The sequence below is a fragment of the Chelonia mydas genome, chromosome 23, assembly GCF_015237465.2.
Source record: "Chelonia mydas isolate rCheMyd1 chromosome 23, rCheMyd1.pri.v2, whole genome shotgun sequence".
Taxonomy (NCBI): domain Eukaryota; kingdom Metazoa; phylum Chordata; order Testudines; family Cheloniidae; genus Chelonia; species Chelonia mydas.
Genome location: NC_051263.2, coordinates 13,244,461 through 13,270,035, shown reverse-complemented (window position 1 = coordinate 13,270,035; position 25,575 = coordinate 13,244,461). Strand labels below are relative to the sequence as shown.

The 25,575-nt window shown below is 52.2% G+C and overlaps 2 protein-coding genes across 2 annotated transcripts in view; both read left to right on the top strand.

Moving 5' to 3' along the window:
* Nucleotides 1-13,973, top strand: part of LOC102936082 (butyrophilin subfamily 3 member A2) — a 254,758-nt gene extending 240,785 nt beyond the window's left edge. Inside the window, exons 9-18 of the mRNA XM_043534448.1 lie at nucleotides 709-735; nucleotides 1,476-1,502; nucleotides 3,749-3,775; nucleotides 4,516-4,542; nucleotides 7,097-7,123; nucleotides 7,292-7,318; nucleotides 9,145-9,201; nucleotides 12,193-12,213; nucleotides 12,362-12,388; nucleotides 13,058-13,973. Coding sequence (XP_043390383.1) covers nucleotides 709-735; nucleotides 1,476-1,502; nucleotides 3,749-3,775; nucleotides 4,516-4,542; nucleotides 7,097-7,123; nucleotides 7,292-7,318; nucleotides 9,145-9,176 — 194 coding nt within the window. The 3' untranslated portion in view covers nucleotides 9,177-9,201; nucleotides 12,193-12,213; nucleotides 12,362-12,388; nucleotides 13,058-13,973. The remainder of the gene's footprint in view (nucleotides 1-708; nucleotides 736-1,475; nucleotides 1,503-3,748; nucleotides 3,776-4,515; nucleotides 4,543-7,096; nucleotides 7,124-7,291; nucleotides 7,319-9,144; nucleotides 9,202-12,192; nucleotides 12,214-12,361; nucleotides 12,389-13,057) is intronic.
* Nucleotides 1-25,575, top strand: part of LOC122463701 (butyrophilin subfamily 3 member A2-like) — a 130,714-nt gene that overhangs the window by 38,854 nt on the left and 66,285 nt on the right. The window lies entirely within an intron of this gene.

Sequence of the window (25,575 nt, the reverse complement as noted above, 5' to 3'; positions counted from 1 at the left end):
TCCCCAGCTAAGCGCCTGCCAACCACTGACCCTAGAGTTATAAACTTCTGCAAATCAGCACCCCAAAGGGATTGCCCGGCTCAGGAACAGGGGGTCTGAGGCCGGGTGACAAGCAGCAGCAGTGCAGGCCTCTCTCCACCTGATACATGTTCTGGTGTGATGCTCCCTTCCCTCATTCCTGGCTGTGCCATCAGCTGGGGGTGCTGTCCACCCAGGGCAATTTGTGGGCTCCGTTTAGGGGCTGATCTGAGACCTTTTTTCCTTCATTACCAACAGTTTTGTCTGACATGTGCTGTCAGTTCGGAGACCCTTGGCTCATTGGGTACGTCTACACTGCAGCTGGCAGGGAGCTTCCCAGCTCGGGTAGCCGACAAACGCTAGCTCTGCTTGAACTAGTGCACTGACAACAGCAGTGTGGGTGGGGTACCGGGGCAGCGGCTCAGGGTGGCCGTCCAAGTACGTACCTGGGGGTCCAAGTGAGTTGGTATTTGAGCAGCTGGCCCAAGCGGCTGCACATGCTACCCCCAGCTACCCCCCTGCCTTTAGCTCATTCTCTCAAGCAGAGCGATCACGCGTCTGCTGCCCAAGCAGGGAAGCTCACTCCCAGCTGCAGTGTAGATGTACCCAAAGTTTGGATCAGTCTCATGTCACTGTTCTTGGAACAACCCACACTGAACCCACGATGGTCTCCTTTTCTTCTCTCCCCAGAACGCCAGGAGCTGCGTGAGACGCTTGGTAAGTTTATCCACCTTCCTTTAGAGATCCCCTGGGCAGAGGCTCCCAGCCACACACGGTGCTGAGCAGATCCAGAGGCACCAACACTGCAGAGCAGGGCTCAGGGAACAGTTAGGGCCAAAATCAGAGTCACATTAGAGTCACCCCAGTCCCACGGCAACACCATGAGCTCTCTGCAGCAGACACAGGGTCACCTGCTTTGACAGACAGGTGTCACCTTGCTTTTGACAATCCAATGCCAATCACACTGTTCTGATGCGAGAGAAGGGGGCCAGCCACTCTCTATAGATGAGTGCTGGAGTGCAGGCTCTTCTGGGCCACTCCCAGAACTTGGTTCATGTTTCCATGCTTTGTTGCCAAGCCCAGATCCCAGAAGTGAGGCCCAAACAGCAGCACTTCCATCCCCTAGTTACACCTGGAGTGTGTAGCTTTGATGCTCCAAAGGGCTGTTAGTAACACAGAAAAGGAATTCCCCTTTGACAGAAGGGTTGAGAATGTCAGAGCTGTATCGGGATCCACACTCATGTCTTCCATCAAGGTTAGACGCTTTGTAAATCCCAGGTCTACTGTGTGTTGGTGTGTTTTACTAAACGACAGTCCGGCTCCTATCGAAGCTGCTAGCTCCTGCACTGGGACTAGGAGTGAGGCTGTGGGGTGTCTGTTACTAACCACAGTGATTATGGGGCACACAGCATCACACAGCGCCTGTCTCTTTAACTCTTTTCTCCTCTCTATTTCAGGTGCTGAGAGGAAGGCCTTTGAATCAGGTACTTGGCTAACCCCCAGTAAACATGTGTCTGTGCTTTCACACTGTAACAAGATAGAAAATCCCCTAAACAATCTATGGACTTCAGTCACCTTCCTGATCATTCTCCCCCTGCCCTGGGAAGTAACAAATACTGCAGAGTTTGTGGCTCAGATTTCAGTATCAACCTTAACAATAAGAAAAGGAGTACTTGTGGCACCTTAGAGACTAACCAATTTATTTGAGCATAAGCTTTCGTGAGCTACAGCTCACTTCATCAGATGCATACTGTGGAAAATACAGAAGATGTTTTTATACACACAAACCATGAAAAAATGGGTGTTTATCGCTACAAAAGGTTTTCTCTCCCCCCATCCCACTCTCCTGCTGGTAATAGCTTATGTAAAGTGATCACTCTCCTTACAATGTGTATGATAATCGAGGTGGGCCATTTCCAGCACAAATCCAGGTTTTCTCCCCATCCCCTCACAGAAACCCACTCTCCTGTTGGTGGCCCATCTGGATTATCATACACACTGTAAGGAGAGTGATCACTTTATATAAGCTATTACCAGCAGGAGAGTGGGGTGGGGGGAGAGAAAACCTTTTGTAGCGATAAACAACCATTTTTTCATGGTTTGTGCGTATAAAAACATCTTCTGTATTTTCCACAGTATGCATCCGATGAAGTGAGCTGTAGCTCATGAAAGCTCATGCTCAAATAAATTGGTTAGTCTCTAAGGTGCCACAAATACTCCTTTTCTTTTTGCGAATACAGACTAACACAGCTGTTACTCTGAACCTTAAGAATGGAGAATGAATGTAATGCACATGGACTGGAGGAACTCAGGCTATGTCTGCACTGCCCAACAGGTCAGATTTCGGGAGTGTGAATAGCAACACGCACCAAAGTGCTGCACTGTAACAACCTGTGTAGATGCTGTGGGCGTGAATTAAAAGGTTCCTAGTGTGCATTTCTGTAGTCCTATTTGAAGAGGACTGTGTTAGTGCCAACTAGGTACTGTTTAGTGCACACCAGCCGCATCCACACAGGGCAGTTACAGAGCAGCACTTTCACGCATGCTGCAAATCACAGCCCCATACGCTGAACTACGGAGCTGGTTAGACAAGCCCTGAGTCAGGGGCTGGGCAAACTTCCGCCATGCAGGTCTGTGGATAGATCTCAGTTCTGACCTGCAAAATATCTGAGTTCCCTGCATGCAGCTCTGCTGGTGCCCCTCACTCCCCAGCCACAGTCCCCCTGTGCTTCCCACGGCATCGTTGGTGTCCCTCATTCCCCGCCACTACCTCCCTGCTATGCCAGCCCTGAACTCCCCAGTCCTGTCCAGTCCTGTTCTCTCCCTCCGCACCCCCCCGCTCCTACTCTAGGCCTGGGCCTCAAATGAACATAGACTCCAAGCCTACTACACTCTGTACGTGCTCAGTGAGGCACATTCTGAGCCACGACCCACAGTGTTCTCATGAGAGCCGAGACAGGACCTGACCCCGCGGCTCGAGGGGTGGGCATTAATCCAGAGCCACACAGCCCCACGGACCCTTCCCCAGCTAAGCGCCTGCCAACCACTGACCCTAGAGTTACACACTTCTGCAAATCAGCACCCCAAAGGGATTGCCCGGCTCAGGAACAGGGGGTCTGAGGCCGGGTGACAGGCAGCAGCAGTGCAGGCCTCTCTCCACCTGATACATGTTCTGGTGTGATGCTCCCTTCCCTCATTCCCGGCTGTGCCATCAGCTGGGGGTGCTGTCCACCCAGGGCAATTTGTGGGCTCCGTTTAGGGGCTGATCTGAGACCTTTTTTTCCTTCATTACCAACAGTTTTGTCTGACATGTGCTGTCAGTTCGGAGACCCTTGGCTCATTGGGTACGTCTACACTGCAGCTGGCAGGGAGCTTCCCAGCTCGGGTAGCCGACAAACGCTAGCTCTGCTTGAACTAGTGCACTGACAACAGCAGTGTGGGTGGGGTACCGGGGCAGCGGCTCAGGGTGGCCGTCCAAGTACGTACCTGGGGGTCCAAGTGAGTTGGTATTTGAGCAGCTGGCCCAAGCGGCTGCACATGCTACCCCCAGCTACCCCCCTGCCTTTAGCTCATTCTCTCAAGCAGAGCGAACACGCGTCTGCTGCCCAAGCAGGGAAGCTCACTCCCAGCTGCAGTGTAGATGTACCCAAAGTTTGGATCAGTCTCATGTCACTGTTCTTGGAACAACCCACACTGAACCCACGATGGTCTCCTTTTCTTCTCTCCCCAGAACGCCAGGAGCTGCGTGAGACGCTTGGTAAGTTTATCCACCTTCCTTTAGAGAGCCCCTGGGCAGAGGCTCCCAGCCACACACGGTGCTGAGCAGATCCAGAGGCACCAACACTGCAGAGCAGGGCTCAGGGAACAGTTTGGGCCAAAATCAGAGTCACATTAGAGTCACCCCAGTCCCACGGCAACACCATGAGCTCTCTGCAGCAGACACAGGGTCACCTGCTTTGACAGACAGGTGTCACCTTGCTTTTGACAATCCAATGCCAATCACACTGTTCTGATGCGAGAGAAGGGGGCCAGCCACTCTCTATAGATGAGTGCTGGAGTGCAGGCTCTTCTGGGCCACTCCCAGAACTTGGTTCATGTTTCCATGCTTTGTTGCCAAGCCCAGATCCCAGAAGTGAGGCCCAAACAGCAGCACTTCCATCCCCTAGTTACACCTGGAGTGTGTAGCTTTGATGCTCCAAAGGGCTGTTAGTAACAAAGAAAAGGAATTCCCCTTTGACAGAAGGGTTGAGAATGTCAGAGCTGTATCGGGATCCACACTCATGTCTTCCATCAAGGTTAGACACTTTGTAAATCCCAGGTCTACTGTGTGTTGGTGTGTTTTACTAAACGACAGTCCGGCTCCTATCGAAGCTGCTAGCTCCTGCACTGGGACTGGGAGTGAGGCTGTGGGGTGTCTGTTACTAACCACAGTGATAATGGGGCACACAGCATCACACAGCGCCTGTCTCTTTAACTCTTTTCTCCTCTCTATTTCAGGTGCTGAGAGGAAGGCCTTTGAATCAGGTACTTGGCTAACCCCCAGTAAACATGTGTCTGTGCTTTTACACTGTAACAAGATAGAAAATCCCCTAAACAATCTATGGACTTCAGTCACCTTCCTGATCACTCTCCCCCTGCCCTGGGAAGTAACAAATACTGCAGAGTTTGTGGCTCAGATTTCAGTATCAACCTTAACAATGGAGAATGAACGTAATGCACATGGACTGGAGGGACTCAGGCTATGTCTGCACTGCCCAACAGGTCAGATTACGGGAGTGTGAATAGCAACACGCACCAAAGTGCTGCACTGTAACAACCCGTGTGAACGCTGCGGGCATGAATTAAAAGGTTCCTAGTGTGCATTTCTGTAGTCCTATTTGAAGAGGACTGTGTTAGTGCCAACTAGGTACTGTTTAGTGCACACCAGCCGCATCCACACAGGGCAGTTACAGAGCAGCACTTTCATGCATGATGCAAATCACAACCCTGTAGGCTGAACTGTGGGAGCTGTGCTGTTTTTTGTTGACAATGACTTGTTTGTCAGGTGGAATTCCCGAGGCAGAGCGTATCAATGCGAGTGTATCCTGGTGAGGAGCTGTGCTGAGAATGTTACAGCACAGGGTGTCGGCCTGGCCGTTTTTGGTTCTCGGCCAATATGTGAGGATGAAATCAAATCCTGAGAAAAATAGGGCCCAAGGGAGGTGCAGTTGGTTTAAGGCTTTTGCCCTTCATAGGTACTTATACGTATGATTAGTGAATACCTCATACCAATCTGTATCGGCAGAGAGGGGGTGGAAATGAGTTTCAGAGAAGGGCGTGGTGCCCTGCCCCTATGGGATCTTTCCTAGGACAGCCTGAGCCATTCAAACTTGGTGCAGATCATTCAATAGAAGTGACGTGGCTTGGAGGAAGACTTCCCAGTTCGACAGCACCGGGATGTTGCCCTCCAGAAAGGGTTTCAGAGTAGCAGCCGTGTTAGTCTGTATCTTCAAAAAGAACAGGAGTACTTGTGGCGCCTTAGAAACTAACAAATTTATTTGAGCATAAGCTTTCATGGGCTACAGCCTACTTCATCAGATACATAGAATGGAACATATAGTAAGAAGATATATATACATACAGAGAACATGAAAAGGTGGAAGTTGCCATACCATCTGGACAACCTGGGCCTGCAGGGCGTAGTGTCTTCCTGAAGGCAGGCGGCCCACTCGAGCGTGTCTTGTGCTCCAGAGGGCAGCAGTTGGGTAGCTGGATCCATTCTCTCAGCACCTGGCACCCACTCCTGTAGCCTACGTTGTCCATGCAGACTGTCAGAACCGGGACGTGGGTGGTCATGCCTAGTGGTCAGAACAGGGATCAAAAGTCAGGAGCCAGGCCAGGTCAGGCTACCAGGAGATCAGAGACCGAGACAGTGCGGAAGGGCAGACGGAGAGTCAGGTGTCAGCAGGGTCATGTTACCGGGAGATCAGAGTCAGGCAGCAGGTAGCCCAGGGGAGGCAGCAGGTAGCAGGGGAACCCAGTTGCACAGGTGACTTCCTGGTCCTGTGCTTGGTTTAAATAGAAGCAGGGAACCAATCAGGACTCCTGGAGTTCCACCAATCAGATCCCAGGACTGGAGTCCTCTGTCAGAGCTGAGCTTTGCATTGTGGGGACTGTTCACAGGTCACTGTGCGGGGGTGGGGGGCTGGAAGCTACCGGAGTGTTTGATTCTCAAGGGGCCTGCTGTTGATTTAACCTGCCAGTAATAGCCATGTAGCTGGGAGTAGCAGGGCAGCGGCTCAGAGTAGCTGCCCGACTACACACCCAGCAGGTCTGAACAGGTTTGTACTTGAGCGGCTAGCACAAGATACTGTACGTGCCACCCTGCTACTTGTAGCACGCTGGCTTGAGCTGAACTAACATGCAGGGATGGCCCTAGACATTGTGGTGTCCTATGCAGCCCCCCCGCGGGGGGGAAAGGACTGGCCCCAGGGCTCCGCAGGGGGGGCATCCTTAGGCCTCTGTGGGGGGGAGGGGCTGCGCCCAAGGTCTGTGGGGGGCAGGAGCAGGCTTGGGGGGTAGGGAGCAAACACCCCAGCACGAGCCAACATAGCGGGTTGGGGCTGGGTCGCTCCACTTCCTGCCGCCCAGTGATTACAGGGCAGGCCCGACCCCATACTCACGGGGCGGCGGGAAGTGGAATGACCCTGCCCCAGCCTGCTCCACTCTGCTCCCCTGATTCCCAGCCTTGGGAGTTGGGGGCAGCGGGGAACCGCCCCACAGCACTCACCGGCAGCGCCCAACCCCTGCTGCAGTCCCCCAGGATGTAGCTCAGGAGAAGGGGTGGAGTGGGGGTGGGGCGGGGCAGGAATGGGGGCAGCTTTTCTGGCCGGCTCAGCGATTGGGCTGGCCACTGGAGCAGCATGCAGCTGTGTAGGGCACCAGGACATTTGGGGCAATTTGGTGTCTGCCTGCCCAAACTGGGAAGCACCCTCCCAGCTGCAATTTAGATGTAAACGAGTTTGTAACAGCCCCATGTCACTCTGCTCAGAATGACCCACACTGAACCCATGATGGTCTCCTTTTCTTCTCTCCTCAGAGTGCCAGAAACTGCGTGAAACAATTGGTAAGTTCATCCACCTCCACAATAGAGCCCACGTGTCTGCTGCCCAAGCAGGGAAGCTCACTCCCAGCTGCAGTGTAGATGTACCCAAAGTTTGGATCAGTCTCATGTCACTGTTCTTGGAACAACCCACACTGAACCCACGATGGTCTCCTTTTCTTCTCTCCCCAGAACGCCAGGAGCTGCGTGAGACGCTTGGTAAGTTTATCCACCTTCCTTTAGAGAGCCCCTGGGCAGAGGCTCCCAGCCACACACAGTGCTGAGCAGATACAGAAGCACCAACACCGCAGAGCAGGGCTCAGGGAACAGCCTGGGCTGAAAGCAGAGTCACATTAGTTACCCCAGTCCCACGGCAGCACTGTGAGCTCTCTGCAGCAGACGCAGGGTTAGCTGCTCTCATGTCTGGATAGACAGACGTGTTGCCTTGCCTGTGACAATCCAATGCCAATCACATTGTTCTGATGGAACAGGAGCGGGCCAGCCCCTTTCTATAGATGACTGCTGCAGTGCAGGCTCTTCTGGGCCATTTCCCAAAATGTGGCTCACGTTTCCATGCTTTGTTGCCAAGCCAGATCCCAAAGGTGAGCCCCAGTCAACAGCACATCCGTCCTCTAGTTACACCTGGAGTGCGTAGCTTTGATGCTCCAAAGGGCTGTTAGAAACACAGAAAAGGAATTCCACTTTGACGGAAGGGTTGCTAAGGTCAGAGCTGTATCATGATCCAGACCCACATCTTCCATCAAGATTAGATGCTTTGCAAATCCCAGGGCTCCTGCGTGTTAGTGTGTAACACGAACCGCCAGCCCTGCTCCTAGCAAAGCTGCTGGCTGCTGCACTGGGGCTGGGAGTGGGGCTGTGGATGTGTCTGTAACTAACCCCAGTTGTTATGGGACACACAGTTTTAAACAGTGCGTCCAGTGGTGAGCTGGAGCCGCTTCGCACCGGTTCGCTAGAACCGGTTGTTAAATTTAGAAGCCCTTTTAGAACCGGTTGCTCCGCGAGGGACAACTGGTTCTAAAAGGGCTTCTAAATTTAACTGGCCAAAAGTGGCTCCTTAGGCGCCGACTCCATGGGTGCTCCAGGGCTGGAGCACCCAAGGGGAAAATTTGGTGGGTGCAGAGCACGCACCGGCAGCTCCCCACCCCACCCCCAGCCCCAGCTCACCTCCGCTCTGCCTCCTCCCCTGAACGCGCCGCCCCGCTCTGCTTCTCCACGCCCCCCGGCTTCCCGCAAATCAGCTGTTTGTGCGGGAAGCTGGGGTGGGCTGAGACGCAGGCCGAGGCTTCCCGCTCAGGCCCAGGGAGGCGGAGGTGAGCTGGGGTGGGGGGGGGGGGAGGCAGGGGAACCGCTCCCCGCCCCAGCTCACCTCTGTCACCCTCAGCCTGAGTGTGAAGCCACCGCCTGCTTCTCAGCCCTCCCCGGCTTCCTGCCGAACAGCTGATTCGCGGGAAGCTGGTGGGGGGGTGCATTCAGGGGAGGAGGCGGAGCGGAGGTGAGGTGAGCTGGGGCCAGGCGCGGGGCGGGGAGCTGCCGGTGGGTGCTCTGCAACCACCAAATTTTCCCCGTTGGTTCTCCAGCCCCAGAGCACTCAGGGAGTCGGCGCCTAAGGCCCTAGCTACGCTCCCCCCCTAGCTACACTCCCCCACCCCTAGAAGCCAGAGGGACCTGCCGGGTGCTTCCTGGGAGCTGCCCCAGGTAAGCACCGCCGGGACTCCCCACCTCACGCCCCGGCAGGTGCCTCTGGCTCTTAGGGGTGGGGTGGGCACCCACTATGGTGGCCCACGAGACCCTCCTGCCCGGTTCTGGGGGCAGTCAGGGGACAGGGGAGGGGGGTGGATGGGGCAGGGGTCCTGGCAGGGGGGGCATCAAGGAATGCAGGGGGGTTGGATGGGGCAGGAGTCCCGGGGGTCGGGGGGGGAGCAACGACCCCTTCGTGGGATGAGGAGGGAACCCGTTGTTAAGATTTTGGCAGCTCATCACTGAGTGCGTCTCTATGTCTAACTCTTTTCTCTTTCCCATTTCAGCATCTCAGAAGAAGGGTTGGTTCTTCAGTTAGTGTCCCTGCGGGTTCTCCACTCTAGGTGAGCTAGTGCCCCCTGTGCCTTTTATTGGAGATTTCTACTGGCAGTGTCCGTTCAGCCCATACATGTGTGCTAGTCGCCTCATGCCCCCTGCCATAGTTCTATAGCACTGCATGGGCAAGCCACCCTCAGTTCCTTCTCTGCTGCAGAGCTCTCAGCAGCGAACTCTGAAGCAGGGGGGATGGAGGGTGGATAGTGGAGCACCCGTAGGGATACATCTTGAAGAACCACAGTTACAGCACAAGGTGAGTGATCATTTCTTCTTGGAATCAGGTACTTGGATAATCCCTAGTAAACGGGTGTCTGGGCTTTCACACTGTCGTGTGATAGGAAAATCATCACATGCCCTGTATGCAGGGCCGGATTAACCTTTGTGGGCCCTGCTGGGAGGCGACTGTGTCTGCCGGGCTGAGCCAGCAGTGCAGCCAGAGCTGGTCCTGGGGCAGGGAATCGCTCCGGCCCCTCAGGAGCGGCACGATCAGCCAGGCCAGGGCCGTCCCCGGCTGGGCTCCCTCAGGACCCACTTGCCTGGAGGGGCCCAGGCAAGCCCCCCACACTGTCACCTCCTGCACCTGGCTGACACTGGCCAGGCTTCTACACCAGTCCCAGACAGCTCAGCTCCGGGGAGACAAGCGATGTCCACAGGTTGTGGGAAGCAGAGACTGCCCGGAGCCAGAGGTGCACTGGGGTCCAGCCAGGGGGCGGAGAGGAATCCCTGGCCTAAGGAGCAAGTGATGGGCAGTGGGGAGACAGCAGGCTGGCAGGGTCTCGGGACGCAAGCAGAGCAGGCCGGCACCCCTTCTGAGCATGGGCCCGGCTCCATGGAGCCACTGGCGCCATTGTAAACCCAGCACTGGCTGTATGGACTTCAGTCACCTTCTTGATCATCTCCCCCCTGCTCTGGGAAATAAATAAACATTGCAGAGTTTGCAGCTCCGGTTTCAGTATCATCCTTAACGACAGAAAGTGACTACAGTGCATAGGGAATAGCGGGACAGAGGGCTGGGCAAACTTCCTCCACGCAGTCCTGTGGATACAGTATATCCCAATTCTGACTTGGAAAATCTTTGCTACCCAATGATGGGCCCCCTCAGTGTGCCCACCTGCAGCCTCCTGCTATCCTAGCCCTGGGCTCCCACACACACAGCTCTGCCAGTGACTCTCAGTCCTGACCTGCAGCTAGTGATCGCATTAGGCACCTGCAAGCCATACAATTGCAGGGAACCTCAAGGCAACAAGGGACCCCACGAAAGCCAGATCTGGCTCGCCAGGTGTCAGCTGCTCCGTCTTACTCAGTGCTGCCCAGGGCTCTGAATGGCATCCTCTGCACAGCGTGACCTCACACACATGACACATGTCAGGTCACTGGAAGGGGCCCCGGAACTGAGCTGTGCAGGGGGTCCTCATGGGACAAACACCCCCACTGCTTGCAGCCCCCTGCGATCCCAGCCCCGGGCTTCCTCCCCCAGCCTCAGCTCTGCTGGCATCCCTCAGTCCCCACCCACCGCTTCCCTGTTATCCAGCCCTCAGCTCCTCAGCCCTGTTTCCCCCCCTCCTAGTCTAGGCCTGGGCCTTGAATGAACAGAGCCTCCAAACCCTACTATGCTTCTGCCAACCACTATCCCTAGAGTTACACACTTTTGCAAATCAGCACCACAGAGGGATTGCACAGCACAGAAATAGGAGGTCTGAGGCCAGGTGATAGGCTGCAGCAGTGCAGGCCTCTCTCTGCATGATACATGTTCTGGTGTGACGCTCCCTCCCCTCATTCCGAGAACTTCCATCAGCTGGGGGTGCTGCCCTCTGGGGCAATTTGTGGGCTCTGTTTAGGAGCTGATCTGGGACCTTGTCTGTTGTTCATTAATAACAGCTGTCAGTTCTGAGACTCTTGGGTACGTTTACACTGCAGCTGGGAGTGAGCTTTCCAGCTCAGGTAGCCAGACAAACACTAGTCCTGCTTGAGCTAGCACGCTAACAATGGCAGTGTGGCTGGGGTAGCAGGAGCAGTGGCTCTGGGCAGCCACCCGAGCATGGACCCTGGGGATCCAGGCGGGTTTGTACTTGAGCAGCTAGCCCAAGCTGCTGCAACTGCTGCCCACGGCTGCCCTGCTGCTTTTAGCGCCCTGGCACAAGCAGAGCTAATATGTCTCTGCCTGCCCGACTGGGAAGCTCGCTCCCAGTTGCTGGGTAGATGTACCCAGAGTTTGGACCAGCCCCACATCACTGTGCTTGCCACGACCCATGCTGAATCTGAGTCAAATTAGCTACCCCGCAGCACTGTGAACTTGCTACAGCAGACGCAGGGTTACCAGTTCTTGTGCTTGGACAGACAGGTGTCACCTTCCCTTTGATAATTCAGTGCCAGTCACATTGTTCTGATGCAGTGGGAAGAGCACCTGCTTTCTATAGATGAGGGCTGGAGTGCATAGCTCTGACTTTCCTAGGGTTTATTAGTAACACAGAAAAGGAATTCTCCTTAGACGGAAGGGTCGAGAATGTCAGACCTGAATAAGGATCCAGACAGACGTCTTCCTTCAAGGTTAGATGCTTTGCAAATCCCACCCAGGTTTTTTATCCTGTCAATGTCCCTTTAACATCCCCCAATCCATTGGGTCCACGACAACCAAACAGCAGCTTCTTACAGGCCTGAATTCTGCTCTGGGTGACCCGGTGTAAAGTCAGATTCACTCCAGTGACACACATGGAGTTATTGTGGATTTACAGCAGTGTCACTGACAGCAACATTTACTCCATTCCCCAATACTGAGACAATATAAAGGCATCCCTGAGAGCCGGTCACTGCTATTAGCAGATATTTCTGGTCTTTGGAGTGAAGGGTCTGTCTCTCACCTCACACAGCCAGGACATTTCTCCTTCAGCAGCGAGGGCCCATGAACCACGTGTAAAGCGATCACACGGTCACAGAGTAGCCCCCAGAACTGAGCCCTCTGCCTAAATGACAGGAAATAACTTTGTCTCTTTCCATTTCAGACAAGGTGGTCACAGAGCGAGGTAAGAGGACGTGTTTTCATGCCACATTCCACATCACTCAGTTCCTTGCTATCTGCCAATGACCCCTCTCCCAGAACAGCATCTCCTGTCGGAGTGAGTTCCCCACGTTGGCCGGGCCTTTGACCATGTTTGTTCCTCTTCCTTGCAGGTTTCAGGCAAACTCGGAGCTACATGGGTGAGTGGGGCTGCGAGGAGCTGAGCAGACACTGTGCTGGGGTTAGTGGTATCGGCGTTACGTAGCTGAGCTGTCAGAGGTGTGGGGTCCCCATGGGGCGGGAGGGGGAGGGCGTGCGCAGGCTGCAGAGCCATGGGGCTGGATGCCACAAATGGCCCTGAACACACTGCCCTGAGCTGTAAGTCTCACCCCTGGGCAGCTCCCTCACAATCCCCACCTCAGCTAGTCCTTACACGCCCCCATCTCCAATTGGCCCTTCAGCGATGATCCATCCCTACCCCATCAGCTCCCCCAACAGCCCAGTCAGGCCTCCCTCCGCAGCGTGCAGAGTCCTCACCCCCTAGACACCTTCCATGGTCCCCGTGAGCCCTAATGCCGTCCAGGGACAGATCCTGTGCAGGGGGGAGTGAGAGGCTGCAAGAAGCCTAATCCCCCATTCCAGTTCTCTGCACCTCCCCACCATCTCAGGGGCCAGGCCCAGCTACAGCCCTGGAGCTCCCCAGAGCCCACAGCCAGATCCAGGCTAGAAGGGCAGGTCCCACTAGCCACCCCAATGCCTAACGCTCGGTCCTTTGCTGTGTCTCTTGTGGCTGGAATCTCTCTCCTGTGGGATTGTGGGGTCCCCGACTGACCCATGGCTAAAGGGGTCATTCTGGTTTCTATCCCCAGGTCCCATCACCCTGAGCTGGGTTGGAAACACACTGAGTTCGCCATGTCTGAGGATGGCAGAAAAGTCCAACACAAACCCCAGGTCTGAAACCGCATCTGCCAAACCCTCTCATGGGGCAAAGGGAATCACGCAGAGAAAAACACTCAGAATTTGACTCCGAAGGGGATCTCTAGGTCTGACTCTTGTTCCAGGGATACCAGGGCCAGGAAATACGATGGAGGTATTGGAGCCAAATGTCGACACCTTGGAAAGAACCTCGCCCCACAGGGAACGTGGGGAAATGGCAACACATCAGATGTTTCCTTCCTCCTAACTTAAAGGAAAACTGCAGCAATTCGTGATAATGCTTTGACCCACCCCCAGTTACATTGGAATGGGCTAATTGGAGGGAACTGAGGTAACAAGACTGTTAAATGTAGGAAATTCAATACACACAGGTTGGGGGATGCAGAGGGGAAGGGTCTCGTAGTGGCACTGACTTACTCCCATGGCAGAGACACACACAGGCTTCTCCTGCCAGCCTCAGGCCGTGCAAGTGGGTGACAAGATGGGTCACTCTGTGTATCAGACTGGGTTGTGATAGCCTCACACTGAGCAGCACCCCGAGGGCTGAACCCACCCACCCCCAACTGCCAGAGCCCTCCCCTGGGCTCTAGCAGGGCTGGCTGGGCTCACAGGGGAGCAAGGATGATGGACAATGCTGCAGAAGCTTCTCGTGGAACAAGGACGGGTGGAAGTTCAGATGCGGTTGGAAATTGTAGCGAGGGGGTTGGAGTGCAGGAGGGGAACAGACTGCCAGCTGCAGCATTGCCAAGTCTCATGGTTTTTGCTGTTTCCCTTAAAGCCCCAGCTCCGGGAGTCCTGGGATTGTGGGAGCTTTAGTTTAAAACAAATAAAAAGTAAGTTTCTAGCCTATGGCTGTGGTGTGGAGCTGTAAAGTGTGACCCCAATGCCCTTGTGCGCCGTGTCTGGCTTTACTGCTGGGTGTGCTGCATTTAAACCCTAGGGCCTGGCTGTTGGTATATTACAGGTCATGATAGGACCCAGCAGCGAATGGGGGATGGGGAACCCTGGGCAGTGCTGCTTACAAACGCTGGTCCACGCTAAATAAAAGATGTGTGTGCGATGAGCTGGCTGGGCCAGGCAATGCTTTCCTCTTCAGATCCTAGAGGAGACAAAGTCACCTTGGTGCCATGGGTGTTTCACATCCCTGTAGCTGCTGGAGGTGAACCCCAGGGAGGTAGTGTGAGAACACCTTTCTCCTGGTGTAGCCAGCGCCCAACCCAGCCATTTCTACCCCAGCAGCAGATGGCAGTTAGATTCCCAGCGCAGGCTGGACACTGGATGCCATGGGTTGTGGGGACAGGTGGGTGTTCGGGGAACAAATGAGAAGCACTGGGTGTGACGGGATTGGAACTGCCCTGTAATAACCTCTGAACATTGTCTGCTCTGTTTGTCTGACGGCCGTGTGGGGGTCATTGCATGAACACAAAGGGTTAATTAGAGCAGGCCATGGCTGCCCCCCCCCATCTCCTCGTAAACACTGCAGGGGGTAAGAGACATTGCAGAGCCACTGCAGTGATTCCCCCTCTGGTCCCCTCCTGAGCCACTCAGCCCCTTAACCAGGCTGGGGAGGGGGCAGGTAGAGGCTGGGAAGCAGACGGCCCCAAGGTGAGGGCCTTGGGTAGGACAGGCTGCCTAGGCAGGGCTGGATTAACTTTTTGTGGGCCCGACGCCAGACATTTGTGGGCCCCCCTGAGGAATGAAGGGGCCAGGGGCAAGAGCACAGCGGGCAGGTGAATTTGATTTAAATCATGATTTAAATCAGTAGTCAGGAAGACTCAATTTAATCATGGTTTTCTACATAAAAGTGTATTCTTGTTGGTTGTTATAACCTTAATACATATTCTTCACAATTCAGAGATAGATGTAGGTTTCATTTTTAGAACGTACACACTATACATTTTTAAACAGTGATTTATTTTGAAAACTTTTCAGGTGAGTTTTACAGCTATATCAGAAAATGAATGATTGTTTGGTTATTTCATTTACCAAAGATAATTGAAGCAGATATTTATGAAGTCATTGGGAGGTGAACTTCCAATTCAACAAGTTAATCATTAATATTTGGAGGATTTTCTTGCCAGGCTGTATTAGGAGGAGAACATCACCAGACAGACGTTTAAATTGTTTTATTTAACTAAAACAACAACGTTAAGCATTCTGGATTTTTTTCTTCAACAGCAAACATAATATTTTAACAAAAAAGCATATGTCCCTCGCTTCTCACATTTATCTCCAGACTTCTTCTCCTTGTCCAGATCTATTTCTCCCTCAACAGTCTTCTATTCATTGAACTTTTTGAAACTTTTCACTTTTAGAGAGAGGTAAGGGATTGTCTGTGTTTACAAATTTGCAGAGGGACAATAGGGTTGAGGTCTGTTATTTCTCACGTCTATATATTATTTATTTATTTAAAAACATTTTTGCTGTTAACAAGCATGTTACCTCTGGAGACACAAATCCACAGTTTGAGAACTGCAAAACTAAGCATCTCTGATGGTATCTTCTAGACTTAGCACTGAGTCCCATTGGGTAGATAGAAAGATTAACCTAAATAGTCTATACAGAAGCCTGTGGAACCCCATAAGATTGGGTCTCTAATCCATGAACTATTAGAACTCATTTACAAAACTGTTCTTAAACATTACATGAATATATTATCTCATACTATAGAATTAGAATTTATAATCCCTATTCCATGGTGAGATATAATGTATCTTAATTAAAACTATCTTTAGATAGGTTTTTTCCCTCAAAAATCCTATTTAAATTAAAAAAATCTGATTTTTTTATTTTTTTTAAGAAGTCATTGATTTTTCTCCACCCTGACAGTGGGGCAAGGTAGCAGGGAAGGATTGGTCCCCAGCTGGAGTGAGGCAGGAGCCAGGGGCAAGATGAGCACAGTGGGGCATGGGGGGAGGATTAGTCCCTGCTGACTGGAGCAAGGCAGGGGTCAGGGGTAAACTGCAAGCACAGCGGGGCTGGGGAGGGGGTAAACAGGATCCCTCCTTCATCCTTGCCCACAGAGCGGGTATCTACCTTCTCCCTGGTTCTAGCCCATTCTCTTCATCTCTCTCTGAACTGAGCTGAGGGTGGGGGTGCACTGAGCACAGGGCTGAGGGTGCAGGGTCTGGGATGAAAGTGGGGGTGCAGGAGCAGGCTGGGGGGTGCAGGGTCTGGCCAGGAGCTCGGGTGAGGGAGGGGGGCTCAGGGTTGGGGCAGGAAGTTTGGGTGTGGAGCTTTTACCTGGGGCAGCTCCTGTTTGGTGCAACAGGTGCAGGTGGGAATGTGGGTATGTGTGTGCAGGAGCTCCCGTTTGGTGCTAAGGGTGGGGGTGTGGGGGTGCAGGAGTCAGGGCTGCGGTTGCAAAGAGGGGGGTGCAGGAGTCAGGGCAGAGGGCTGGGGGTGTGGGCTGGGGTCATGGGGGTGCTCCCAGCCCTCTGCCCTGAGCGGCTCACGGCAGGGGGCTGGAGGGGATATGCCCTGAATCCACCCCCTTCCCCAAGGCCCCGCCCCCACCTCTTCTCCACCTCCTCCCTCGAGCGGTGAGTGCGCTGCAGCTCCGCTTCTCCCCCTCCCTCGCGCCGGTGAACAGCTGTATGGCGGCAGGAGAAGCACTGGGAGGGGGAGGGGCAGGAATGCGGCAGGCTCCGGGGAAGAGGTGAGGGAGAGGGGAGCTTGTCTGCCAGTGGAGCCTGCCCTGCAGCAGGAATCGGCAGGACCAAACTTCTGCCCGCTGCACCCGCAGGAAAGAGCGGTGGGCAGGGGGCCGAGAAGAGCGGGCTGGGTCGGGGCCCCTTTGGAGCGTGGGCCCGGCACCATGGTAAATCCGGTACTGTGCCTAGGGATGAGGTAGACGTGCGGGGAGTCCTTTAGCTGTGTTAAACCCTGTTCTCTGGCTGGGCCTGGCTCCTGCTGTGGAGATCAAACAAGAGTTTGTGTAAGAAGGTGTTTGGGTCACTGCAATCACGGCTGGTCACAGCTTCCAGGGGCAGAACCACAGGTCCCAAGTCCGGTCGGATGCTCTGGGGGTCAGCATGACTTGTACACGGGGGGCTGTAGCCCAGGGCTGGTCTGAGAGAGGGGAAGGCCTGAGGGATCACTCAGAGACAGCACAGAGGAGCAGCCAGCCCTATAATGGTGACACAATATTTGTGCATTAGCCCGGCTAGGGCTGCTGGGAAAGGGGGATTCTTCGCTGAGTGATGCCCATACGCATTCCACTCTAGGGATGTGCGAACCTCACGCATGGTCACCGGAAAATTTTCCCTCAGTGGCACCTGTCAGGGCAGCTCGAGCACCCTCTGCTGCAGCGCGCTGTTAGCATCGGTATAAAGCACCCAGCCGACCCCACACCCCTCAACTCCTTCTTACTGCCTGAGACAGTTTCTGGAACCGCTCTCCTGGCATCTGCCAGTTCTCTCAGTGGACTGTCTTGTTGTACATAGTGAGTCATAGTTCATTTTAGCAAGTGTGCGTTAATTTTAGTGACTATTAGTAAATTAGTTATCGTGATTTAGCTTTAAGCCCCTACACCAAGGCTGTGCCCCTGAGCAACCCGCACTCCAGCTGCTTGAGGTGACTGGGAGAAGCTCATGTTGGGGACCAACCAGTGACAGATCTGCAAGGACTTTGAGCCTCACACAAAGGACTGGGAGGCCAGGCTCAAGTTCCTGCTCATGGAGGTGGTACTGAGACCTGCATCTGAGTCAGGCTGGTCAGACTCGGCACCAAGTGCCTCGGCCTCTGTAAGGAGTGCTGCTACCGTACCGGAGTCCCGGCACCAATCACCATCCCCATAAGAAACAGCCGGCCGAATGGGGGTGATCCCCGGCACTGAAGACAGCCAGGCATGGGGTTCAGAGTAGAGTGCGTTCTGAGCCAAAGCACTCCTCTGCCTCGGTACTGCAGAAGTCAGGAGCCTTTGACTTTGGCATCTAGACAACGACCATCAACTCTGGCACCAGAAGAGCCTTCTATAGCTGCAGCCCCGTGCAGTATCTCTACTATCTCAGTACCGACCACACTGCAGGCCTTTGCTGCTGCCAGGGACCTTCTCTGGATGTCGGTACCGGTATTGCTGGCAGTTCAGGAGTCGGCGTTATTGGTGCTGGTGGACAGGAGTGAACCGGCTGGGTCATTTCAACGTTCAGTACCGCGCCCTTCAGTACTGTCGAAAGGGGAACCAGTTTGCTTCCCACGGTGCAAACCTCTCCACCACTGCATCGGTCTCCAGCACTGGCAGGAATGGCACCCTGTGGTCAACAGACAGAGATGCGTCCTCTTCCAAGTCGGAGATCGGGTCCTATTCCTCCCATCCGAGGAGCCACTTTTGCTGCTGCTCCTGGCATTTCCACCCTTCCATGGACCCGGGCACAGCAGTAACATCGAGTGGTTGGCCAGGAGGTCACTGGGGACCTACGCTGGTCCAGTGGCCCTTTTGGAACCCCTGAGGTTTTCCCCCCGGTTTCCAGGTCCTCCTATTTGGTGGCCTCGAAAAGAAGGGGGCACAGTTCCATGAGGCGGCACCTGGTCCGGACTCCAGTACTGAGCCTGGTACCGAACTACTGGAGCTGGCTCAAGGGGATCCTGCTAGTGCAGAAAGGAAGGAAGAGCATCCACAGCCGGTGCTGGCCTCCTCTTCCTCCTCCCCGGTTGAGGCAGCCTTGGGAGAGGGTGGATGGGAGAGGGTGGATGTCGCTTCCCCCAGATGACTATAATGTGCACCAGGAGTTGTTAAAGAATCATAGAATCATAGGGCTGGAAGGGACCTCGAGAGGTCATCTAGTCCAGTCCCCTGCACTCATGGCAGGACTAAGTATTAGACCATGCTTGACAGATGTTTCTCTAACCTGCTCTTAAAAATCTCCACTAATGGAGATTCCACAAACTCCCTAGGCAAGTTCTTCCAGTGCTTAACCACCCTGACAGGAAATTTTTCCTAATGTCCAACCTAAACCACCCTTGCTGCAACTTAAGCCCATTGCTTCTTGTCCTATCCTCAGAGGTTAAGAAGAACAATTTTTTCCCCTTCTCCTTGTAACAACCTTTTATGTACTTGAAAACTATTATGTCCCCTCTCACTCTTCTCTTCTTCAGACTAAACAAACCCAATTTTTTCAATCTTCCCTCATAGGTCATGTTTTCTAGACCTTTAATCATTTTTGTTGCTCTTCTGTGGACACAGAAGGGAGGTACACACTCCAATTTGTCCACATCTTTCCTGAAATGTGGCACCCAGAACTGGACACAATACTCCAGTTGAGGCCTAATCAGCGTGGCCTCGAGGGGAAGAATTACTTCTCATGTCTTACAATACTCCTGCTAATACACCCCAGTATGATGTTTGCTTTTTAGGCAAGTATTATACTGTTGACTCATATTTAGCTTGTGATCCACTATGACCCCCAGATCCCTTTCCGCAATACTCCTTCCTAGGCATCATTTCCCATTTTGTATGTGTGCAACTGATTGTTTCCCTCCTAAGTGGAGTACTTTGCATTTGTCCGTACTGAATTTCATCCTATTTACTTCAGACCATTTCTCCAGTTTGTCCAGATCATTTTAAATTTTAATCCTATCCACCAAAGCACTTGCAACCCCTCCCAGCTTGGTATTGTCCGCAAACTTTATAAATGTACTCTCTATGCCATTATCTAAATCGTTGATGAAGATTGTCATAAATATAAAGGGAAGGGTAAACACCTTTAAAATCCCTCCTGGTCAAAGGAAAAACCCTTTCACCTGTAAAGGGTTAAGAAGCTAGGATAACCTCGCTGGCACCTGACCAAAATGACCAATGAAGAGACAAGATACTTTCAAAAGCTGGAGGTGGGGAGAAACAAAGGCTTTCTCTGTCTGTGTGATGCTTTTGCCGGGGACAGATCAGGAATGGAGTCTTAGAACTTAGTAAGTAATCTAGCTAGATATGCGTTAGATTCTGATTTCTTTAAATGGCTGAGAAAATAAGCTGTGCTGAATGGAATGTAGATTCCTGTTTTTGTGTCTTTTTTGTAACTTAAGGTTTTGCCTAGAGGGATTCTCTATGTTTTGAATCTGATTACCCTGTAAGGTATTTACCATCCTGATTTTACAGAGGTAATTATTTTACTTTTTCTTCTATTAAAATTCTTCTTTTAAGAACCTGATTGCTTTTTCATTGTTCTTAAGATCCAAGGGTTTGGGTCTGTGTTCACCAATGCAAATTGGTGAGGATTTTTATCGATCCTTCCCCAAGAAAGGGGGTGTAGGGTTTGGGGAGGATTTTGGGAGGAAAGACGTTTCCAAGCGGGCTCTTTCCCGGTTATATATCTGTTAGACGCTTGGTGGTGGCAGCAATAAAGTCCAAGGGAAAAAGGAAAATAGTTTGTACCTTGGGGAAGTTTTAACCTAAGCTGGTAAAAATAAGCTTAGAAGGTTTTCATGCAGGTTCCCACATCTGTACCCTAGAGTTCAGAGTGGGGAAGGAACCTTGACATGGTGGCAGAGTGGTGGGATTAACTTGAAATCATTTTAAGATCAATTAGAGTTTTTGAACCAGAAGCACAGATTTTAAAAGGAATTTATTTTTTCTTTGGGCTCCTGGAAAGCAGGTTTTAAGCTGAAAGCAGTTAGAGGTTTTTTTTCTCTGCTTGGGGGCCAGAGCACAGAAAAAAGGGAATTGTCTTTTGTGAGCTGGAGTTTTCTCTATCTAAAGGCAGGGTAGTCAACCTCCTGCAGGGAAATTCACAAGTCTTCACAGACCTGAAGAAGTTTTTTTTTTCCTAAGAGCAACTAGAGTCGTTTTCTGCCTATTTACCTGGAGACAAAGGTGTTAGGTTTTTTTTTTTTAGGATTTTTCTGTAGGCTGACAATCACTATCAGAGAACATAGGTATCCGGACAGCATAGCAAAATTTTACAAGCCAAGTTTTTTTTTTGTTTTCTTTCTAACTCTCGGGTGTAAAGTTAGTTAAAACCAGAGAGGTTAGGATGACAGACTGCACTGTTCAACAGAAGCTGGAATTATCCAGATTTGAGGCTGAGGAAAGACAAAAGGAACATGAAAGACGGGTAGAACTCGGACAGATGGAGATGGATGCACAAGCGGCCAAAGAAAAAGAAATGGAGGCTGCCCACAGGAGAGAAATGGAGGCAAGGGACAAAGAACTGGAGGAGAAGGAAAAAGAGAGGAACCATACACTGGAGATGGAGAAGGCAAAGGCTAAGCAGAATATACCAACAAACCCTAGCAATCCTTGTCCAGGTACCACTTCCCATCCCAGAAAGTTCCCCACCTACAAGGCAGGTGATGATACCGAGGCCTTTTTAGAAAACTTCGAAAGGGCCTGCCTTGGGTACAGCATCTCTACAGACCAATACATGGTAGAACTGAGGCTGCAGCTCAGTGGACCCTTAGCTGAGGTGGTGGCTGAAATGCCTAAGGAACACATGAACCAATATGAACTGTTTAAAACCAAGGCGAGAGTCAGAATGGGACTAACACCTGAGCATTCCCATCAGTGATTCAGAGCCCTAAGGTGGAAACCAGACATGTCATTTACCCGACATGCCTACCACATTGTGAAACATTGGGATGCCTGGGTATCAGGAGCAAGTGTTAAATCTCCAGAAGATTTGCCCTTCCGAATGCAAATGGAGCAGTTCTTAGAGGGTGTTCCTGAGGAAATAGAAAGATACATGCTAGATGGGAAGCCCAAAACTGTAATCGAGGCAGGGGAGACTGGAGCCAAAGGGTGGAGGTGGCAGAAAAGAAAAAAACTGGTCGCAGTTGGAGCGGATACCAGAAGGGACAACCTGAGACCACCCCCTACTACCGGGGGCAGCCCAAGGCCCCACCTACACCGTAAGGAACCCTCCAGCCACCTTATCGTCCCGCCACACCATTCTCCAGCAACCCACCTCACCCCAGTGACCCATCAGCTGGACGATGCTTTAAATGTAACGAGACGGGGCATGTAAAGGCCAACTGCCCCAAGAACCCCAACAGATTACAGTTCATTGCACCAGAATCACACCAGAGGTCCTCAGGCCCAGATACCTCCCAGATAACCTCGGAGCGGAGAGAAATTGTGAGTGTGGGCGGGAAGAAGGTCACTGCGTGGAGGGACATTGGAGCACAAGTGTCGGCTATCCATGCTTCCTTAATGGACCCCAATTTAATCAACCCAGAGATCCAAGTGACGATTCAACCCTTCAAGTCAAACTCTTTCAATTTGCCTACAAGCAAGTTGCCTGTCCAGTACAAGGGCTGGTCAGGAATGTGGACTTTTGCAGTCTATGATGATTATCCCATCCCCATGCTGTTGGGGGAAGACTTGGACAATCATGTGAAGCGGGCCAAGAGGGTGGGAATGGTCACCCATAGCCAGGCTAAACAAGCCGTCACGCCTAACTCTGTTCCGGAAACTTCTACCAGGACCCGGTCAGAGGTGATGGACCCGGACCCCAGGCCAATGTCTGCAACAGCAGTGGTGGATCCAGTCCTAGAGACCCAGACAGAGCCAGTCACAGAACCGGAACTGGCGGAACAACCAGCACCAGACCCATTGCCAGCACTGAACCCAGTACTTGCAACCTCAACACCAGAGGGCCCCCCTGAACCTGAACCAGCAGCTGCCAATAACCCTACACAAGAGGCTCAGCTGGAGCCTGAACCCCAACATAGTGCACCAGTGGAGAGCGGTTCACAGTCAACGGAAACAGCCCCATCCCCTACATCGCTTCCAGAGGGACCAAGCATAGGTCCACAATCCAATGAGGAACTGATGTCTCCAGCATCAAGGGAACAGTTCCAGACCGAACAGGAAGCAGATGAAAGCCTCCAGAGAGCTTGGACGGCGGCACGGAACAACCCACCCCCTCTCAGCTCTTCTAATCAATCCAGGTTTGCTGGAGAAAGAGAACTTTTATACAAGAAACTCTTTCTGGTGGACACCAGGAAGACTGGCATCCTCAGAGACAGTTAGTAGTTCCAACTAAGTACCGGGTCAAGCTCTTGAGCTTAGCCCACGATCATCCTAGTGGCCATGTTGGGGTGAACAGGACCAAAGACCATTTGCGGGGGTCATTCCACTGGGAGGGAATGGGCAAGGATGATTCTACCTATGTCCGGTCTTGTGAAGTATGCCAAAAAGTGGGGAAACCCCAAGACCAGGTCAAAGCCCCTCTCCAGCCCCTCCCCATCATTGAAGTTCCATTTCAGCTAGTAGCTGTGGATCTTCTGGGTCCTTTTCCGAAAAAGACACCCAGAGGGAAGCAGTACATACTGACTTTCATGGATTTTGCCACCCGATGGCCGGAAGCAGTAGCTCTAAGCAACACCAGGGCTAAAAGTGTGTGCCAGGCACTAGCAGACATTTTTGCCAGGGTAGGTTGGCCCTCCGACATCCTCACAGATGCAGGAACTAATTTCCTGGCAGGAACTATGGAAAGCCTTTGGGAAGCTCATGGGGTAAATCACTTGGTTGCCACTCCTTACCACCATCAAACAAATGGCCTGGTGGAGAAGTTTAATGGAACTTTGGGGGCTATGATACGTAAATTCGTAAATAAGCACTCCAATGATTGGGACCTAGTGTTGCAGCAGTTGCTCTTTGCCTACAGAGCTGTACCACATCCTAGTTTAGGGTTTTCACCATTTGAACTTGTATATGGCCGCAAGGTTAAGAGGCCATTACAGTTGGTGAAGCAGCAATGGGAGGGATTTACACCTTCTCCAGGAACTAACATTCTGGACTTTGTAACCAACCTACAAAACACCCTCCGAACCTCTCTAGCCCTTGCTAAAGAAAACCTACAGGATGCTCAAAAAGAGCAAAAAGCTTGGTATGATAAACATGCCAGAGAGTGTTCCTTCAAAGTAGGGGACCAGGTCATGGTCTTAAAGGCGCTCCAGGCCCATAAAATGGAAGCATCGTGGGAAGGGCCATTCACGGTCCAGGAGCGCCTGGGAGCTGTTCATTATCCCATAGCATTCCCCACCTCCAACCAAAAGCCTAAGGTATACCATATTAATTCTCTAAAGGCCTTTTATTCCAGAGAATTAAAGGTTTGTCAGTTTACAGCCCAGGGAGGAGATGATGCTGAGTGGCCTGAAGGTGTCTACTACAAAGGGAAAAGTGCTGGTGGTGTGGAAGAGGTGAACCTCTCCATGACCCTTGGGCGTATGCAGCGGCAGCAGATCCAGGAGCTGTGCACAAGCTACGTGCCGACGTTCTCAGCCACCCCAGGACTGACTGAATGGGCATACCACTCCATTGACACAGGTAATGCTCACCCAATTAAAGTCCAACCTTACTGGGTGTCTCCTCAAGCTAAAACTGCTATAGAACAGGAGATCCAGGATATGTTACAGATGGGTGTAATCCTCCCCTCTGGCAGTGCCTGGGCATCTCCAGTGGTTCTAGTTCCCAAACCAGATGGGGAGATATGTTTTTGCGTGGACTACCGTAAGCTAAATGCTGTAACTCGCCCAGACAACTATCCAATGCCACGCACAGATGAACTATTAGAGAAACTGGAACGGGCTCAGTTCATCTCTACTTTTGACTTAACCAAGGGGTACTGGCAGGTACCGCTAGATGAATCTGCCAAGGAAAGGTCAGCCTTCACCACACATGTCGGGCTGTATGAATTTAATGTACTCCCTTTCGGGCTGCGGAATGCACCTGCCACCTTCCAAAGACTTGTAGATGGTCTCATAGTGGGATTAGGAGAATATGCAGTCGCCTACCTTGACGATGTGGCCATATTTTCGGATTCCTGGGCAGAACACCTGGAACATCTATAAAAAGTCTTTGAGCACATAAGAGAGGCAGGACTAACTGTTAAGGCTAAGAAGTGTCAAATAGGCCTAAACAGAGTGACTTACCTTGGACATCAGGTGGGTCAAGGAACTAACAACCCCCTACAGGCCAAAGTGGATGCTATCCAAAAATGGCCTGTCCCAAAGTCAAAGAAACAGGTTCAATCCTTCTTAGGCTTGGCCAGATATTACAGGCAATTTGTACCGCAATACAGCCAAATTGCTGCCCCACTGACAGACCTAACCAAAAAGAAACAGCCAAATGCCATTCAGTGGACTGAAGAGTGTCAGAAGGCCTTTAACCAGCTTAAAGCGACACTCATGTCTGACCCTGTACTAAGGGCCCCAGACTTTGACAAACCATTCCTAGTAACCACAGATGCATCCGAGCATGGTGTGGGAGCAGTTTTAATGCAGAAAGGACCGGATCAAGAATTCCACCCTGTAGTGTTTCTCAGCAAGAAGCTGTCTGAGAGGGAAAGCGACTGGTCAGTCAGTGAAAAAGAATGTTACGCCATTGTCTACACTCTGGAAAAGCTACGCCCATATGTTTGGGGACGGCGTTTCCAACTGCAAACCGACCATGCTGTGCTACAGTGGCTTCATACCGCCACGGGAAATAAAAAACTTATTCAGTGGAGTTTAGCTC